General features: G+C 40.2%; 2 protein-coding genes across 3 annotated transcripts; both read right to left on the bottom strand.

The window, feature by feature from the left end:
• Positions 1–202: 202 nt before the first annotated feature.
• On the bottom strand, positions 203–13,863 carry LOC148374989 (bMERB domain-containing protein 1). The gene is made up of 6 exons (XM_088343224.1): positions 13,620–13,863; positions 9,858–9,972; positions 6,859–6,932; positions 2,749–2,863; positions 642–712; positions 203–576 (listed from the first exon to the last, which is right to left on the bottom strand). Exons 1-6 carry the CDS (start codon positions 13,642–13,644, stop codon positions 458–460), a joined length of 519 nt encoding a protein of 172 aa, XP_088199350.1. The 5' UTR covers positions 13,645–13,863; the 3' UTR covers positions 203–457.
• A 1,165-nt stretch (positions 13,864–15,028) lies between these two features.
• On the bottom strand, positions 15,029–19,963 carry mfsd6l (major facilitator superfamily domain containing 6-like). Of its 2 annotated transcripts, none has more exons than XM_088343223.1 (2): positions 19,906–19,963; positions 15,029–17,092 (listed from the first exon to the last, which is right to left on the bottom strand). In XM_088343223.1, exon 2 carries the CDS (start codon positions 17,064–17,066, stop codon positions 15,429–15,431), a length of 1,638 nt encoding a protein of 545 aa, XP_088199349.1. In that variant the 5' UTR covers positions 17,067–17,092; positions 19,906–19,963; the 3' UTR covers positions 15,029–15,428. The 2 variants fall into 2 exon arrangements, with proteins under 2 accessions (XP_088199349.1, XP_088199348.1); XM_088343222.1 differs by having other exon boundaries at positions 15,030–17,092; positions 19,810–19,961.
• Positions 19,964–20,340: the final 377 nt, after the last annotated feature.

The following is a 20,340-nucleotide window of genomic DNA, read 5'->3' as shown; positions in this document are numbered from 1 at the left end:
GGCAAAAATACATGAACTATCAAACCAATGTTAATTTTCATAAAAAAATATAGGTCGAGATATTTGGATTTCTTTTACATAGTGAAACCCATACCTAAGGTCGCTGCCATGTTTGTCTTCGTCTTGCTGCTTGCTGTAGCACTGGTTTTTGTTCGCATTAGACAACGTTGCCATCTAGTGGTCAAATATTACAGACTGAGGCTTTAAGAATGATATTATTTATTTTAATTTCCCAGACAAACAGTTATCATGCCATTGAAATACCTTAGCCTTCTGCCATTCAACAAGATAACATTTGAAATATGGTGACTTGAGTACTGTTGTATGTAAACACCTGAAGTAACAATCTTTTAATGTAAATAAAATAAATCACTTTTTAAAAACACACTTCAAAGACACATACATTGACTTTTAAAAATGCATTCAATTTGCATTAATATGCATGCACACAATGACATTACATGATGGAGCATGTGACGCCGCAGCAGTCTTTCAGTAGAGTTAATCCGGTTTTGGTGAGAAACGGTCTCCTTGTGTGCGGAGATTTGGACACCGCCTTCTGGTCTTGCAGTGCAACTGATTTGAATGACACGGATTAAGAAATGCAGACAAAGTGACGATAAATGGCTCCTCAAGCTCACCTTTTGCCATCAAAGTATTTTGGAACTCGGGCTGTAGTATTGATCCCATTTCTCCGTCTTCTTCCCTTTCTCTGTGAAAGTTAAGGAGTTCCATACTTTCAGTGATGAGCAGGTGCAGACATATATTTGACCAAAAAACCCTACAATGTACAGCTCCTTAATTTTGCCTTATTTAAGTTATCGCATAGAGATTTGGGAAAGTACATATAAGAGCAATATAAAAACACTTATTCAATTACAGAAGAAAACCATTACGATTGTGTATAAAATAGGGTGCAATGTTTCTCAACTGGTGGGTCCGGTCTCAAAAGTAGGTCGCAAACTCGTTTTCAGTGGCTCGCGGGTATTTCCCCTAGCAAATAAATGCTAAAAAGAAGAGATAACAAAGCAGAGGGCAAATTACACTTTTTAACAGGAGATCGCATTAATGCCTTCTCGATCTCTTGTTCCTGTTTCAGTTTCAGTGAGTTTGAGAGGGCCTACATCTCATTGTGATTTTGTTGGTTTTATTCCATTTTTTCTGCCCATAATATTATCGTTCGAAAGAAAGTTAGACAAGATAAGAGGAACAACAACAATCGATCCAAAGAAGGAAACTGCCATTAAAGCGCTAAGTAAATATTTAAAAAACGATTAATTCTGATTAACTAATGATTAAATATTATCTACATAATTTTCCCCCCTGAATTCGTGAGTATTTAAAAAAAAAAAAAGACAAGTCTCTAGGTCCATTCATCTATCCATTTTCAGCTCCCGTTACGTTCAGTAGGGTCGCGGGGGTACTGGAGCCCATCCCAGCTATCTCCGGGCAGTGGGCAGAGGACACTCTGAACTGGTTGCCAGACAGTCGCAGGGCACACAGAGACATACAACGAGTCTCGAGGTCATTTTTATTAAAAAAAAAAAAGATCCCTCTAGCCGCTAGAGGGCAATAAAAGATATACTCGCAGCTTTAGTAGGCTTTGCTTAGTTTTATCTGATGTATTCTAACCCTATTGTCCATGCACTGCTAAAACTTTTGTATTTTTTCAATTCATTGTAAACAAGGCAAGGGCAGCACGGCAGCGCAGTGGTTAGCGCGTGTGCGGGAGTGTTCTGAGGTCATGAGATCGAACCTCCTGTGTGGAGTTTGCATGTTCTCTCCGTGCTTGCGTGGGTTTTCTCCGGGCACTCCGGTTTCCTCCCACATCCCAAAAACATGCATGTCAGTTTTATTGACCAGTACAAATTGTTCCTTGGTGTGAATGATTGAGTGAGTTGTCTGTCTCTGTGTGCCCTGCGAATGACTGGCAACCAGTTCAGGGTTTCCCCTGCCCACTGCCCGAGGATGGCGGGGATGGGCTCCAGCACCCCCGCGACCCTACTGAGGATAAGCGGTGCAGATATTGGATGGACGGATGTAAACAAGACAATTAGGGCAAAAAAAAATATATTTACTTAGCTTTCATTTGAGTTTGTATAGCATTGTGAGTCGGTGCAGGTGTAAAACTGCACTCAACCACTTTTTTCCCCAATTTCTGTGAGTAGAATAAATGTATTGCGTTTCGGCTGAATACAGTAAGCATAATATGACTACGGTAAGCTGATAAATTATGTTGACATTCACCGTTCCGACCCGCCTCATAACAAAAAATCTGGATCCGGCTCCAGAGTCTAATGCCCCTTTTTCACTACACGGTTCTGGCCATTCTTACCTCGCCCAGCCTTTATGGTACCTTCTCTGTTGATATTCTAGGAAGGCCAGAACTATGTAGTAGAAAATGGACTTAACTGAGGTTGACATCCCTGGCCTACTCCCTTTGGCCACATGTTAATGTATTGTATTACTATATAGTTGTTTTTTTGTGCAGATTTGTTGTTGTTTCCTGTTGTTAATAAAATAAAAACCAACAAAAAAGATCATTTTGAAATATATAGAAGATTGAAAAAATAAAAGGACTTGAACTAAGAAAATAAGAAAAATAAGAAGTTAACAACGTTAGGCAAACACACTAAAGTAGCAGGTCAGCGATAATAACTTGATATGTTTACACAACATGACGCAACCTTTTTCTGCCAACAAACAAGGAGCAGAAGATTCAAAGGCTTAACAAGTAAAACACTTCACCTGAGCCGCTCAAATTCAACGTCGTCCACAAGGAAGTCTCTGGTCTCCACCAGTTTGCTGATCTGCTGCAGGAGATCCTCCTCCCTTGCTCGATCCTCCTTGGACTTGTCTTGCTCTGTTTATCAGTCACATGTGTGGTCAGTCATTTGTGTATAGGCTCCTGTTTTTCTAAAAACAGCCCTATGCGTTTTTAAAATTTGAGTGAAGAAGTGGTGTGAATTTGTTTGGGATATGCCTTTTTGACAGTTGCTGTTGGAAAGGCAAATCCAGGCCATGTGTCATGATGCCAAAGTGAAGACACTTGTGGCAATCGTTTGGCGTGCTGGAGCGCGCTCTCTGATTGGCTGACGTTCTCTTCTTAAGCGGTCAGCGTCCAGGGAAGGACGTCAGACCGTACTTCTGTGTTCCTGTGTGTTTCGCCAGATTACCAAGTACCAAAGACTACTCTCCTGTTTTGATTCCTGCCTTCGGTTCCGACCTGTTTCTGCCCCGCGTTTACGATCTACCCTCTTGCCCTGGCCATCGACCTGCCCGCTAAGACGTATTGATTCTGCCTACCTGTCACTGCCGTTCCATCCAACGCTGCTAGCGACCGACAACCATCGGCTTCCAAAGCCAGCTCTGTCAGCTCAAGCCAATAAAGATTCCTTTAAAACGAACGCAACTGGGTCCGAGATTCCATTCTGGGTCGTGACACCATGGAGATGCGATGCTACAGGAAACTTCCAGGCATCAGCTATATGTGCCAGCTGACAAACAAAATACTACGAGAGGGCACATTAGCCCCACAAAGTACCGTAGTCAACTGTGTGCAGATGAAAACTGCAGTGGTATGGTTGCATCCCAAAATCATCAGAATTGGTGAAGATAATTCTCCAGGGCAGGAGGAAAGGAGACAGAAAAAGCACCAGACCGACAACATCAAGGAATAGACTGGTGCCGAATTTCCTACAACCAAACTCAGGGCTGGAATTGTCAGAAGTGAAGAAAGCTGTCCAGAGTTGTATCCTCAGTGGTGCCCCGAAGACCCAGGCGGCTAAGGGATCTGAGAACAGTAAACCGCTGAGGGATGATGAAATGACAGTTCCTCAGATTTTGACTGAGGACCTGTTACTGCTCTCTTTTAGAAAGCAGCTGATCTGTAATTGTGTCAGTTGTGGGCCGTGAGGGCCAGCAAGGGCTTCTCTGCTGAATCATGTGATGTTAATTTTATTTTGTCCATCAATATCTGTAATTGATAAGTGACAATTCCCCAATTTGACTGCGTCAACCGCCCGCCATTAAGCTGCTGCACAAGCAAATACAATTTATTATGTTGATGTAATGGGCTTTTGTCAACCTATAATGACTGAAGGAGGAAAACAAATGGATTGCATCACAGATACACTGTCAAAGCCATTTTCAAGACGGAATTGCTGAGAAAAGTTGGACTTCGTTAAGAAATCGAAACAGGGAAAATATTTTGTCCGCCACTTTCACCCCACAAACTACAAGCTCATCGACAAACAAAAAGGTAAACAAAATAGAAAACTCTTAAAAAGACTTATTGACTGTGTCATTGTTTTCGGCAAGCAGGATCTCTTACTTCGTGAACAGGATAAAAGTTGAGAATTCCAAAACGGAAGGAACAATGTTGAGCTTCTTTCTAACATTGCCGAGAGGAACAAAAATTTATGTTACCACCTGTCTGCTGATAGTGTTTAGTGGGACGTCGGTCAAAATACAAAACTACGTGATCACTGCTGAAGTGATGAGGGGAACAGATCAGATGAGAAGTCAATAAAGCAATGTTCGTCTCTGTTGTGGGTGATGAGACAACGCCATTTGCACGGGCTGTGCTTTACGGCACGGACACAAGTGTCAAGGGGCGCTTCGGCGGATTTGAACATCAAGGTGATTGACCACTGGCTTTTTGAGTTTAGTTTTGTGCTTTCCACATTTAAAAGCAATTTATACTCGACAACTTTAAAGCCAACAACACATCACTAATTCGGACTGGAGTGAAGGCCCAAGTCTAAAACTGGATAGATGGTTAGCCGAACCCAGAGTATTATCCCCAAGACAGCGGCGAAGTTTGTCTTGTAAAAGGTTCTCTGAACATTTCCGGTTTTATTTCTAAAACATGCTCTTCTTCCTGTTGTTCGATTGTGCCCACGGTTTCTCACGTATCCTGTGTCTTCGTTTCCTGTGTTTTTATCACAACACACAAACCTCATAGTGATATTTGTGTCATTGTACAAGTATTGGTGCCTGTCTAGAAGAATAAGTGGATACCAATCTTGCTAATCGCCTTTAATTCCCTGGCATTTTGTTATTCTCTAGCCTTGAAGAACATTATCAGCACGATCCACCTCTACACCTGGGTCCTCATTTCCCTAGGACTTTGAACATCGATATTATCATCCCTCGACACAAAGTCTCAGAGAGGCTGCCGCTAGAGAAGGATAAAAAAATAGGTTTCTTTTGCTTCTTAACTCTTATCTTACGAATACATTAATCGAATTGTTGTGTTCAGACTCGTTGGGGCCTACATAATATTAATTTTTAGGAAATCCTTTGTGTTGGCTTCCACTTTAATGTCAGTTCGATAAAAATACACTGTTATTTCCTGCAAATCTTATGCAAAGCCCTACAGGGTCAGGTGAGTAAGTTTCCCAAGCCGAAGGAACTTTGTCTCTACAGTCTGGAGGCCACTGATGGGCTCCCTATCTGTTATCAAACAGGTGCACAGAACTCCTTTCGCCAAACCCATACAACCCAAGGACAGGAGCATGAGTTTCCCAAGCCAAAGGAACGTTGTCTCTACAACTTGGAGGCCACTGGTAATTTTCCCAAGACGCTCATCTATGTGCAAACTGCTGTGATGTATCATTTATTATACTCGCACGCCATCTAGCAACCAGGAATATACACTGCATTTAAATACGTGATTCCTGTCTAAACCAATCAGAATGCGCTTAAGTACGCGTGTTTTATTCTATCCTCCAATCAGAAATCTATGAAACAGTATAAGAAAGAGGCTCACGCTTCAGTCTGTGGGATTATTTCATAGCAATCGAAAAACGCAATTCTGCCTTGTTTCAATGTGGTTGCTTTTCTTTAGTAAATAAGATTCATTGTAACTCAAAAGTCTCTTATTTTATCCAGAAATCGTTTTGAACCTGACAATAGGTTTGTTCTGTTAATATTGGACACCTGCAAAACAGATTGCATAGGAGGCCAGTTCTTTATTTTGACCATTACTTTATTGTTGTTCATTCGATTGTGCACATTATTGCCCTTATTGGCCAATCATGTTGCTGTTCTTTGATCTAGGAGCCAATCTGCTTTTGTAACTCAGGAGATATCATTTTAAAAGGGGCTCAGAGGAGGGCTTTTACTACAGGTTGGAATTTATTTTCAGAGGTTTGGGCTGTTTCCTGTTCTCATTGCAAGTTCAAAATTCATTGATATCTTCTCTCCTTATTTTAAGTGTCTACTAAACTATAAACTTAACACACCTACAGAAAGCGATTTTGGTTTTTAAGGCATTTTCTTTCAATGTGTTTGAACATTAGGTGTTTTTAAAAACATCTTAATGAAAAGTTCCAAATAGTATACAAGAAATGCTGACTATTTACTGCAAGTACTGTCTGTACGGGGGTGATATCTGTAGTATAGGGATGGGAGGTTGGAGTGGGTTGTCAGATGGTTGCTGGATTAGGCAGAAGTTTTAGTGTAAAACAAATTAGATTCCAAAAAAATATGGTGTTCATAAAGGAAAAATTGAGGAAACCCTGGTAAAATGCCAGTTTTTTTGAAAATGAATATAAAATCATTGAGGAATTGTTTTTTAGTCTTCATAACCTCACTTGAAGCAGTCTTTACTGTGGTCTGTGTGATTTTCTTCGCTGATATAGCAACATATTTGAAAAATTTCCACGTCATACAAACTTCATTGGGTGCTATCATCATTTGTCAGCACATGGACAAAAAAGAAGAGGAATGAACCTTCAAAATTCCGAGTTTCAGTTCATGCAGTTCTTGCAAGTGTCTCAAACTAATGATGAAGAATTGTCTTAATAGATGCATGAGAAATAAAACTCTCTGTTGTTTCTGTTCTGATTCTACCTGGAATCGAGACCAGTTTCTGCAGCTCTCGCTTCAGACTTGTGATTTCATCACACAGTTGAATGTCATCCAACCTGTGTGAGGAAAATACATTCAGTTACAAAATGTAACACTCAGCCAGTGCAAAAATACATTCATAATAAAATCAACAACCTGAATAGGACTGGGGTGGGAATGGGCTTATTTCATTATGCCCCAGAAAATGTGTCTTATATAATATTATACCTGCGCACTAAAATTACATGTATGTTGTCGAAATTTAAGTGTTTCTAAATATGAATCTGAATCGCTGATATAATGCTAATTTTCGCAATGATGACAAAACCATCGTGTCAAAGTCAAGGCCTGCGGGCCGGATGGATCATTGAGAACGTTTTCTACGGTATCTCAGATGATCTTGGTACATTGCTAAATGGACTGCATTTATATAGTTCTTTAACAGTCACCAGGCACGTCCAAAGTGCTTTACAATACGCTTCACACTCAACCCATTCACAGACACACTGACACAATGCTAGCAGAGTCCGCCATGCGAGGCAACTACCTGCTTATCTGGTGTATTAGGGGTTCTGTGTCTTGCCCAAGGACGCGTTGACTTTTAACTCGGAGGAGCCAGGAATCCAACCTGTGACCTATTTTGGTCCCTAGACGACCGCTCTACATCCTGGGCTACTGCCCCCCTTTGATCATTGCCATAATTATCATGTCATAAACCTTCTATCCTCTTTACCTTATTTCTTTCTTCCCTTTGATCCTTTTGTCCTTCGTTCTTTCCTCCCCTCTATCCTCTTTTTTGTCTTTCTTTCATCTACTCTGTCTTTTCCTCCTTTTTTCATTCAGTCTGTCTTCTTTTCCTTCTTTCTTTACACCTTTTATGCCTATTTTCTTATTCCTTCCATTCTTCTTTCCTTTTTCCTTATTTCTTTCATCTTGATTTACTCTTCTTCCTTGTGTTACTCTTTCCCTTCCTCTTTTCTTTTTCTGTCTTGCTTTTCTTTTTTTCCCCATTTCCCCTTCTTTATTTTCTCCCTTATTTCCTCTTCTCTTTCTTTCCTCCTTTCTTACCTCTTTTCATTTTTATGTCCTCCCTCCTATCCTCTTTCCCTTTATTTCCTCCCTCTGATGATCTTTTCCTTTTTTCTTTTCTTTTTGGAATCCAGTATTTAAAGAGAGTGGTGTTTTTAGTTGATAGATTTCCGCACTAATTTACCCACCCATCCATTTTCTGTGCCGCTTATCCTCACAGGGGCCGCTGAAGCCCGTCCCAACCATCTTCAGGCTGTGGGCAGGGGACACCCTGAACTGGTTGCCAGTCGCAGGTCACATGGAGGCAGACCACCATTCACACATTCATTCATTAGGGACAATTTGGACCCCACCTGCAACTTATGGAATGTGGGAGGAAACCGTGCTCGGAGAAAACCCACGCAGGCACGCAGAGAACAGGGGGAGGCTGCAGTAGCTGGATTTCAACCCTGGACCTCTGCACTGTGGGGCTGCGTGTGCCACCCCCTAAATAATATTGGGTGGGGTGGGTCAGTCCCTTAACAACTAGGGTCATAGGGTGTGTCTTGGACAAGTACAGCCCTCTCCAGGCTAACAAATGTTTCCACCCGGTCTCAAACCAGAGACCTTTCGCATGTTAGGGGAATGTGTTAACCACTGCACTAATTTATATACATTTAAAAAATATATATTATATGTAAAAAAACACTTTACGGCCTAAAATGTTTTACAATTAACTAACTAGGGCGACGGGCTCAATGATTCAATATCACGTCATTCCCAAACAAGAAGTATCAGTATCATCATATCGGTAGTGATCAATACTACCCTGTATTTACTTGGATTGGATCGATATTATTCCAGTATCACCCACAATTATTTGACAGTGGATTATCACAACCTACATTAACCTTAATCAATACATATCTTGCGGCATTATAATTCTGTGAAACAAAGGACAGCCTTTCTTGACAGTTTGAGAGATTCTTTAAGTAGAGCTGAGTCAAAGAACACTCTGAAAGTTGGTGATTTAGCTCAGTGTTTTGCAAGTGGTGGGTCGAGACCCAAAAGTGGGTTGGGGCCCTTTGCCTTGGCAAAGTAATGCTAAGAAGAAGAAAAAACAGATGATCAGTCACACTTCTTAACAGTAAATGGCGATAATGCCCTGCTCGATCTTTTCTACGTGTTCAATCGGGGTGTTTGTGAGGGTCCACATCTCATTTTAATTTGATTTTCTTTGTTTTATTTCCTTTTTCTGCCCATAATAATGGGCCAGAAGAATCTTAGTGAAAAAGTGAAGGAAAAGTGGAAAACAGTGACCACAACAATCTATTTGAATAAGGAAATGATTGCAAAATACGAAAATGGTGTACAAGGGTCTACCATTGAAGCACTGCTGTACGATAAATGGTTTAAAATGTTATATTTTTATTTTATCAGCGTAATATTTATTAACTACATAATCTAATAATTATCGATGTTTAGGTACACGATTAATGATGGTTTTTAACTTCTTTTAGTATGACTATTTTAAAGCTGTTTTAAGGGTGCGCTTAGATATGATGTAGGCTTATATGAGAGTATAAACACTACTTGAAGTTGTTTTGGTTTTTCTGGTCATTTTGTTTTTGGAAAAAAAACGTGAATTATATTCTTCTCTCTTTGCTTTAAACTGCACAATCCTTTTTGGTGGATACGTTTGAGGTGTAAAATGTTTATCTTGATTTGGATCGCATCTTATCATTAAGGTTGAATGGTGGGTCCTGAAGTCAGACCAGTTGAGAACCCTTACACTTATCACATTATGATACACGTGGCTGCTTCCATGCTGGGATCGTCAGACTTTCCTGAGGGATGGATATGAAATATAACGTACCTTACTGCAGCTTCAGTGCTGTGGGTACTTTATCGATCCGGCTGCTTCTGAACAACCATGTAACAACCACAGACAAAAACATGAAATTGGGTGCATAGGATATCTTATTATGTCTTACATGTATCTCAGTTCTGATTCCCTGCGTACGAGCACGTTTTGTAGTCGTTCAATTTTGAGCAGCTCTTCTTCGATGACCTCGAGTGTAACCGATGAATCGGCCATGGAGACCACATCTGACCAAAGATAAACAAGACTATTGCACACAATTTGTACATTTGTTGAAAATAATACAACAGGTGTGTTTCTTTTCCATCTTTATTTCTTGCGTCCCTTCTTTCCTCCCTTCTTTCGTTTCTTCTTTACTTTCTTTTTTTTGTTTTGCTTCCTGATTTCCTTCCTTCTTTCCCGATGTATTATTTTCCCTTTTTAACTTCCTTCTTTCTACAATTTTTATTTTCTCCTTTTCTTTTCCTCCCTCCTCTTGCCCTTCATTCTTTCCCTTATTCATTTTTAACTTAATTTTCCTCTTCTTTTCATTTTTCTCTTTTCCTTCTTTCTTTCCATCTTTTTATCATCTTTATCTTGTTTCTTCCTTTTGATCCTTTTCCCTTCTTTCTTTCCTCCCCTCGGTCTTGTTTACCCACTTTTTTTCATCCAGTGTCTTCTTTTCCTTCCTTCTTTACAACCTCTATCGTTATTTTCTTTTTCCTTCCATTCTTCTTTCCCTTTTTTTAATTTCTTTCCTCCTTATTTTCTCTTTTCTTCCTTTTGTTCCTCTTTCCTTCCTCTTTTCTCCTTTGATCTTGCTTTCCTTTTTCTTTTCCCCATTTCCCCTTCTCTCCCTTATTTCTTCTTTTATCTTTCTTTTCTCCTTTCTTTCCTATTTTCATTTTTTGTTTCCTCCCTCCTTATCCTCTTTTCTTTATTTCCTCCCTCTGATGATCTTTTCCTATTTTCTTTTCTCCTTTCTTTCATTTCCCCCTTTTTTCCTTTCTTTCTTTCCTCTTTGACCTTTCTTTACTCCATTCTTTCCTATTTTCCTTCTTTGTTTGCTAGTCTTTGCCCTTTTCCTCATCTTTTCTCCACTTGTTCCTCCCCCCCTTTTTACCCTTCTTTTCTGTCTTCCCCCCCCCCTTCTTTCTTCCCTGTCTTCCTTCCTCCTTTCCTTCCTAAAGATCAAACGATGTAAACCAGGGATCTCAAACACAATGTTCCTAGGTTGCCGTGCGACACAAAAACTTGTTCAAATATTATTTTCAAAAATGTTTTAGCCTGAAATATGGTAACCTTATTAGTGACACATAATAACAATAGTAAAAAAAACAAGTATATAATATTGGTAAAAAAAAAAGAATACTGAAGGTAAATTACACATTGATGTCAAATATTTCTAACCAGACTACAGATGTGAGGCTGTGAGCTTGAAAATAATGAAGTAGACCAAATGTAATTTGCATTTGTTATGGTCCTCAAAACGTTTTAAAATGTCATACAGCTAAACAACTAGGGTGCTAAAGTGAGACATTGTCCAGATTACATAAAATGTACATGGTGTTCAGTTTTACCTTTGATGGCTAACCAAACACTCACTATTTAGATGCAAGTTTTTAAAAAGGACATTTTCCCTATAAATTCCCATTTACCGAAACTGTAATCAGGTCTGTAATGAAAAAAAAAACTGTGTTTATGCTGCAATGCCCACTAATGACAATTCTGCTGCAAGCTGTTCAGTCAATTAGCTTGTTGTAGCATGAAAATGGCTAGTTTGCCCAATCAACACAAATGGGACTCAATGGACTCTATTCTAGCTAAACTCCATCCATCCGTCTATTTTCAATGGCACTCGTCTTCAGCCAAGTGCAGAAGCTATCTTTGGGAAACGAAAGAATACAGCCTAGACCACTCATGTACATACAATTCTGACAAATACTATAAACTAGCATTATATATATGTACTGTACAATATAAGGATTCGCATTTGGTCTTATGTTATAACTCTATTGAGGTTTGTTGAACTATTTGGACATATAAACAAATCACAAATATAATTAAAAATTGTTGTTATTTCATGAGACTGCTTACTGGCCAGTCCAGGATGTCCCCTGTAACACTGCTCCAAGTCAGCTGGGATGGGTTCAGAAACCCCCCGACCCTTGTGAGGATGCTTCCTAACTCTTTCTCTTTATTTCTGTTTTTCCATCTATGTTTTTTTTTCTTTCTCTCTCCCTCTTTCTTTTTCTCTCTATTTCTTTTTTAGGCTTACTCTTTCTGTCTCTCTCATTCCTTTGCTGAGCTTCTCATTCTCTTTCTTTCTCCATCTCTCACTCCTTCATCTTTCTTTTTTTTCCCCTTTACTTTCTTTCTCTATTTATTTATCCACTTTTCTCTCACTTTGAGCTCAAATGGGGTCGACACTGACCCCTGCACCAAATTATACACAGTGTCCCTTTAAAATCCCACATAACCCTGTTTGAGAACAATTGGCATAGGTGTAACTCACAGGTGTCATGCAGGCGGCCCGCGGGCCGGATCAGGCCCGCTAGGGGATTGGATCCGGCCCGCGAGACAACGCTCAGAGAAGCGCAAGAGAAAGAGAGCTGTAGGTTGAAATAGGTCCACTTGATGTTGCCTAAGCCACGTGCCTCTCACAAACGCTGCACTTGTATTTCTCTCTCTCTAATTTCTCTTTCTCTCTCTTCCTCCATTTTCTCTCTCTCTCTCTGTTCCTTTTTGTCTCTTTCTCGCTCTGTCTTTTTACCTTCTTTTGCGCTCTCTTCATTTTTTCCTTTACTCTCTTTCTCTTTGCTTTCCCCTTTCTCTCCTCTTTTTCTCTCTCTATTTCTGTTTGGATTTCATTCTTTCCCCCTCTCTCACTATTTCTGTTTTTATCCTTTGTTTCTCACGCTCTCTCTCTCTCTTTTTTGTCCCACCCTCTCTACATTTCTCTCCCTATCTTTCTCTTTTTTTTCTTTCTCTCTAATCTACTAAACCGGCCCCCGAGAAAATGTTTGTTCTATCGTGTGGCCCCCAAGCTTAAATGAGTTTGACACCCCTGGTGTAACTAATAGACAGCACTCTAGTGGAAGGAGCAAAAATGTAATCAAGAGTAATTAAAACTAGCTAAAGAGAAACAAATAAGGCATCGGTACGTCTTAAAAATAAACATCAGGTTTTAGTTATCAATGTAATTGAAGCCATAATTTCTGTGTCACTGAATTGCAGACCTGCAAGGCCACCTCCTCCCGACGCCCTCCTACTCTTTACTGCTCACCAGTAGAGATGAGTCACCCAGTAGAGCCGAGATTTACTTTTAATTACCCTGCTTTGCTGAAAGGGACATTTACACTAACAGCATGAGTCACTAATTGATGTTATCCGGACCTTCACGTGGCGTTTCTGCCCTTCATTCATCTAAAAGACTCACAGACATGAATTAATTAAAAAAAAATCATTACTCTGCATGGGAATTGACCCATTGATGCTTAATTATTAATGTCTTCTTCTGTTTCTATTTTCTCGAATGCCTTACCCATCGCTAACTTTGACCCGGCGTCATTTGCTTAGCCTGTCACTTTGAATCCATTTAATCTAAGGTGCTGACTGAATCCCAAATATCAACTTGCATCCGAGAATACATGTGAACGCAAGATAGCCGATACATGTTAAGGTAAAGGTTTGTAAAATAGCAACTTGGTCTAGAGTTCATCAAGAAAATTCAGCCGATTAGTCATGTTTGCCTGCAGTTCTTGTGAGGTCAGTTATCACATGGTTATCAAAATACATGGTGACTTTTTAAACCAGAGCTTGAATTTAAAAGTCATGAAATAAAACAATTACTCGAAGATACAAAAAAGGGAGAATGACTACAAAACAAGCTCACCTGATTTGTCATTTGCTTTATCCATTTGCACCTAGTTCAAAAAGTTGGTTTAGATTGCGGTCTATTATTCCATTGTCGGTTTCCTTCAGAGGTGCAAAACACAACACGACCTCCGAGGCGCTGCTTTTGCAAGAGAGGAAATGAAGGGAAAGCTGAGGGTTTTTTTTTTGCCGAGCATGGATGCGCAGACCGTACCAACACCGAGGGATCTGCCAGGACTAAGATCGCCGATTCTGAGCAAGTCATAGACACCCTCTAGTGGCACATACATTCCATGGCATGCAACCTGTGGGACCATTTCTTAAAGAAGGGGTACGTCGTTTGAATTCTCTTTAAAAAGTTGAAAGACCAACTGAGTTCAATAAGCCCTATACAATAAAATAAGAAACACTTAAAACTCCATTAGGAAGAATAATGATTCAAATTAAATAAAATTGAGATATGAGAGAAATGGATTGTGTTAGAGGGGTCTATCTTTTTATATTTAGGCTTGATATATAAGCGAGACCTGAATTGTTGATACAAGCAGCTCCCTATGTAAAATAGAAGAACAGTTGAATGTTCACAGATTGCAAGTGAGTGTCACCACTGTGTTGGGGTGAAAAAGGTAGTGTGGAGATGCTTGCCGTTTGATAAGTGAACTGAACTTGAACTATGGCACTGCATCAGGGGTCAGTAACCCAAAATGTTAAAAGTGCCATATTAAAACAAAAAAACCTCCGCAACAAATTTGTCAAGAGCCGCAAAAGATTAAAGTCTTGAATGAGCATGCTGTGTGTATTTATATTAGTCTACTATTAAAATTACAAAGTTGGATGCAGCACATACTACTTTGTTGTACAATATCGCCTCAAATTTATTAATGAATTACGTAATGTTTAATTGTTTTGATAATATCAAAATACTACAATCAAGAAATCCGATTTTTTATTTAATTTTTATATTTTGAGGATTAGAAAAAAAACAACAAAGGTGCCTAACATGCCACTTATCTGGACAACAAAAAGAGTGAAATAAAAAAACAGCATGCATTGATAAAAATAAATTAGCAACCTTTTGAAAAGGCATATTAAATTCTACAGATTTTAAAAATGTATATATTTCTCTCCCCCATCTTTTTCAATTTGTAAACCTTTTTTGGAAAACCGCTAAAGAGCCGCATGCATCCCCTGAGCCCCGGGTTGCCAACCACTGTACTAGACCAACAGAGGTGCCTATCTAATCAGAATTACCTGAAGTAGCCTTACTATAGAGAACATAACTGGATGAGTTGATTTTGCACATCGAACTCCTGAAAGGCTTTCCGTGATTTCAGCTATAGTGGCCTTCATTTGCCGGCATGTGACAATAATTGAAGACCCGAGTTCGTAAATCGATAGCAACACAACAGACGGGGTGAAAAGAAAGCAATTTACTATTCAAGGGCAAATATTGGACAGACTTCTTAGAATATTTATATTATTTATACTATTTGATTGGATAAGATGTTAAATGGGTGCGACAGGACAGGATACAACAGTAGTCCAACCTCACCTTGTGTACACGTCATGTGTTTGCAGATTCACAAAGGGTGTTTCTCAACAGTTTTACGCATTAATGTTGGTGTGTAAAGTTTATATTTTCACTCCAGAAAATGACAAATCCTAAAACGAGAGGGAGAACAAATCGGTTTGGGCATATCTAGCTGATCTTCTGTTGTACACAGCGTTGAATAGTTTGTGTTCAGGGCAAAGCTATGATGTTGATGCGAGTTGAGTTTCTCTAAGACACAAAGAGTGCTTTGCTGTAAACTTTGAAATTCTGCCAGAATTAGCGATGCAGTCCCCTTCCGTAGTCATCTTCCATCGCTTTCTCTAGCCAGTCCCTCTCTGGCTCTGAATCAGAGTCACTGTCATCACTACCGCCTGCCGCCAAAAGACGAGAATAATTGATCCTGTACTGTTGAGGGGCGTTCCACTGGAGCAGAGGCAAACACACGGACCACAGCGCCAAAGCAGCGGCCACACCTCGAAAGAGCCACGCTATCCCGCACCACCGGACCGCGTAACCTGCAGTAAAACTTCCAAGCATGCCCCCCAAGTCCATAGACAAAACTTGATGGAGTCTATTAATGCTCCTTTCCATCCCGGGTGTGGCGACGTCCTCACTCTGCACCTTCACGGCCCACAAAAAGGCTCCGGCGCTGAAACAGCTCAAGAACTGAGCTGGCAGAGTGGCCCATGGACCCCACAGGAAAGAGTAATAGAAAGACTGGATGCTAAGAGTGACCGTTGCCAGCCCCAGCAGCCTCCCGGAGCTCAGCAGTCTTGTCAGTCGGACAGAAAGCAGAGGGAAGACTGCCTGTGATAGCGCTGCCGTGCCGAGAGCCGCCCCCATGTGCAGCTCTCTGCTGCCGTGATCCTGCATCTGCCACAAGAGGAAGTCGTCCACGACCGAGCTGGCCGCCCCGATGATCAGAGCAGTGATGGCGCAGAGTGTCGCACGCTGGGATCCGCGGACAATCTGAACAGCCTTTCTCAGCCCGTTTATCTTGCCATGATTCTTGTCTGGGTAAAGAGGGAGGAAGGTCGCCACCGGCAGGGCCAGCGCCAAAGCGCCGGCGTAGCAGAAAAAATGCACAGCACTCCGCGAGGTTTGGCCGAGGATTAGACAGTCCGACCTACTGACCAAGAGCCCTGCTCCCACCATGCCGAAAGCCGCCCCGAGGAAAGTCCACACCCTGGCGTTGCTGTAATGTTCGGAAGCATCTGCCAAATCCAAATAATCGTGCAGGCCGTCGTCTGTGGTCCACTCGAGTGGTGCGGAGAATAGCTCCCACACGCACACCACAATAAGCATCAAGAAGAAAAGCTGGTGTTGAGCGTCCATCGTCTTCAAGCTGGACAAAAATTCAAACCTTCCTTTCACTTTATGTTGTTCCGCGTCTCGCTTGAATTTGGACTTCTTCCTCACAATGGCGAGGGTCCTTTGGAACTCAGCAGAAGTTGTTTCCTTTGGGTCCGCCGTGTTGTTTTCTCCAAACACAGGAAACTGTGAAGTTCTGCCCATTGCAAGATGGGTTTTGTTTGCAGGAACAGTAATAGCAGAAACTATGGGCACTTGGGTCAGGTTTGTCCCATTGCAGATGTCGATGTGCGTTTGCAGATTTACAGGTGGAAATAGGAGCATGACTAGCGCCACCACGGCTGAAGATACCAAGGAGCCGTTGACTACCACACGCCTCTTGTTGTACATCCTGATGAGAAGGCTGGCCAGGGGTCGCCAAAACAGCGCTACGAGGTGCTTGGTACCCATGATGACGCCAGTCATCTCGGAAGAGAGGCCCAGCTGTCGGAAGTACAATGTGAGGAAGGGAAGCAGGCAGGATTTGGCGCAGGAGTGAAGGAAGTGAAATGTTCTCGCCAAAATCAAGGTCTTCTTGACATCAATTTGCCTGGTCTTCTTCATGGTGGATCTTTTGAGTGCTTGATCGGCTTCACATGGAGCAGGCAAGGGACACAAAGTTAGAGAAATATGTGAAGAACATAAAACAGCCTCCCTAAGAGCTTGCATCGGAGATATTAACTTGATTTGATCTAAACAGAGTGGACATCAGTGCACAAGCCAGCCAACCAAATCTCAAAATAAAATACATTTTGACAATAAAAAATATTTTTTTCAAATGTCAAAAGATAAAAATCAATACTTCATTTGTCCTTACAAGTCAATCCTAAAAAATAGAGTAGTGTGGGAAAAATGTGTTGTATGAATTTCTTTATGGGTAGGTTATGTAAAAATAAGAACAAATATAAATTACACTGCAGTGCAAACAACGGAATCATGTTTTTGCAAAAGGAGTCACATGAAAAAAAGTAGTTCTACATTTAATTGATCTATATATTTAATATTTAGTATAAGCTTCATATTTTGAATTCCAACAAAAAAATAAAACCTGTCATTTTAAACATTTTTCCCTTAATTTATATGTTTTTTGGACCATTTCAGATTGTGTAAACCAGGGATGTCAAACTCAATTGCACAAGGGGCCAAAATTCAAAAGACACTTAAGGTCACGGGCCAACCAGGATAAACATTTATTGAACACATTTGAACTGAATGTTTTTGGAACATAAATATGAATAAAAACAGACAAGAATATTGAATTTTAACCTTAAATCACTAATACAGTATTTATTATTTTGTAAATAAAAATATCTTGTTAAATTATACAACTTAGAACTTAACTTAAACAACTTAACATTAAAATAACATTCAAATTACTTTGCTCCTATGTCAATGTATGTATCAAAAAAAACTGAAATATCCCAAAAGATTTTGCTGTCCTTAATATATTTCCTGCCAAAAGTAGAAATATGAAAATGCTACACAAATTATTTTGTAAAAACGTCACAACATTCTGAGAACAGGGAGCCTGAAGTGCTTACCTTTGGCGCAGACGGAGTAGGGCGATAGATGGGAGGGAGTGCTTGCACTTTTTGCATAGCTCCACCCATCCCTCCCACTCACCCAATCAAATAACTTTAAATTCTCTTCCGGTGTTTTGGCGTATTTACAATTTGTTCCGTGGTTTTATCAAAAAGTATCTGAACACTGAACACAGATTATATAGTGAGCTTTTTTATAAAGGATTCTTTAGCGTTGTACAGCCAAAACAAGTTTGTTTTGTGTGACACCTTGACTGTAAATTGTAGTGAAAACGTGCCCTATATATTCTGAAAAGCACTACTTTGTATTTCAGCTGTGGTTTGGCTTTGCGTGTATCTGAACAAGATCAATGGCTCAAGTTTTGAACGAAATGGAGAAAATTTGCATGCAATTAAATTTGTCTCTGAGCCATTGGTACTCTTAGCATGAGCCATATCTGGCTCGCGAGCCATAAGTTCCCGACCCATGGTATATAGTATAGTATAGTATAGTGTACGTCATATATGAAAGAATAGGTACAGTGACTAAAACGTCAGAATATGATGTCCAGGAATGAGACGGTGTTGTTCATATTGACGGGCCATCAATGACAATAATGTTAAAATGGTCTTGCGGGCCGGATATGATTACACGGCGGGCCGGATGTGGCCCGCGGGCCGGCACTTTGACACATGTGGTGTAAGCCGTATAACAATTTCTGTATGAAACAAAATATAAATATATATTTTTTAAAACAAGTTATTTTTTTTGTCAGACCTTTCCGGATAGTCTTGGTCACTGTTAGCAGACGTCAAAATCATTGCAGATTGCTAATATTGTCAAGGTATTTTACGGAGTCTTGCGATGGGTAAATAAGTAATGCAATGTGTTTGTAAGGTTTTTTAAGCGCTTAATAAAGGCAACTGCAACCATTAATAAGGGGAGCAATTGGCTGAGATCGACAGGTATGTAAAAATGAATAGTTTTTCTCCTTTTTATTGAGATTCATACATTAAAATGTATACTTGGGCATATAATCTACGCTATATTAAGTAATTTAAAAGGGACACTGTGTAATATTTGCTTGTATTGTGTATGGCACCCGAAAACGAGTACTACAAAGCACAAGGAAGATTACAAACCACGGAGACTCAAAGTGATCAAACCTCACAATTGTTTTTCACATTTTATTACTCCGCCTTTCGCAAGGTTTTATTCATTTATTTTTCAGCAGTAAAATCAGGGACAACAATGTCAGCTCCTTCAGGGTGAGCTTGTGTTATGTAAAATAAATAAAAAATTCTTGACCAAGGATTATTTTTAAAATGTACCATCATATGAGAGTTCATGTATTGTTTACGAATTAAGTTTTTTTTCCTACTAGGAGGTGCTAAATAATACTCACTGTCCCTTTAAAAAGAGAAACAATGCAAGTGGAAGACAGGGGTTTCTAAAATGAACCAAGTCAAAACAGTCACGAATGTAGTTAAAACCCGATTCGTTTCTGCATTTCTTTGGGTACAAACATGTCCTGGTGAAGTCTCAGTGGAGGGTGCGACGATTCAAATAAATTAAAATAGATTTTGACGGTAAAATGAAGGGCACTCAAAAGACTTTAAGGGTAATAAAGAAGTCATCGAAGTGAAAGCGTTCATTGACTTGTCCTTAAAGCAACAAGGAACATGACAGTCAGCGACACTTGTCAGGCTGGACGCACCAGTTTGCTTCACTAGACGTGATAACGAAAACGTCCACGTTATACAATAAAATATTAATAATGACCTACCTTTTTCATTCGTTTCCAGCCACACTTATCAAATGTTTGCAGAGAATATCTTTTATGACTAAGTAGAGCATTTGGGCTGTTATTGAAGATATTCACCTGTTTCCAACTTGCCCGACACTTGTTCGTCAACGCTTTCAGAACACCTGGGCACAAGTTGACGACACTGCAGCGACCCCCGCAGGTGTGTCTAGTGAAGTACAACTTTTTTTGGACGTCATTTTCTAGACATTCAATATTTTTTGTTAACTTGCCATTCTTGCCTGAAAATCACTTTGTTATAGTTAGTGAAATAAACTGTGTAAATCATATTTCAATGCACATAAACCCATACAACAGACCGTGCATAATCACATTCTTTGTTTCGTCCTCATTTTGGAGTGGTTAGCCCCACAGGGCCGTAGCCCCGCAAACTCGCATAAAGCGCACTGCGTAGGGCATCAAGTGCCCAAGAGGGTACCCAAAGGAATCAGGGTCGTGAGAAAAAGTCTAAAGTGTCAATAATATGTGTTAATATGGTTAAACTGCCAGTCT

The sequence above is a fragment of the Urocampus carinirostris genome, chromosome 1 (genome assembly GCF_059441175.1).
Source record: "Urocampus carinirostris isolate Australia breed hairy pipefish chromosome 1, RoL_Ucar_1.0, whole genome shotgun sequence".
NCBI classification, from domain to species: domain Eukaryota; kingdom Metazoa; phylum Chordata; class Actinopteri; order Syngnathiformes; family Syngnathidae; genus Urocampus; species Urocampus carinirostris.
Note: the sequence above shows the minus strand (reverse complement) of the source record. Positions and strands in the feature narration are given on the sequence as shown.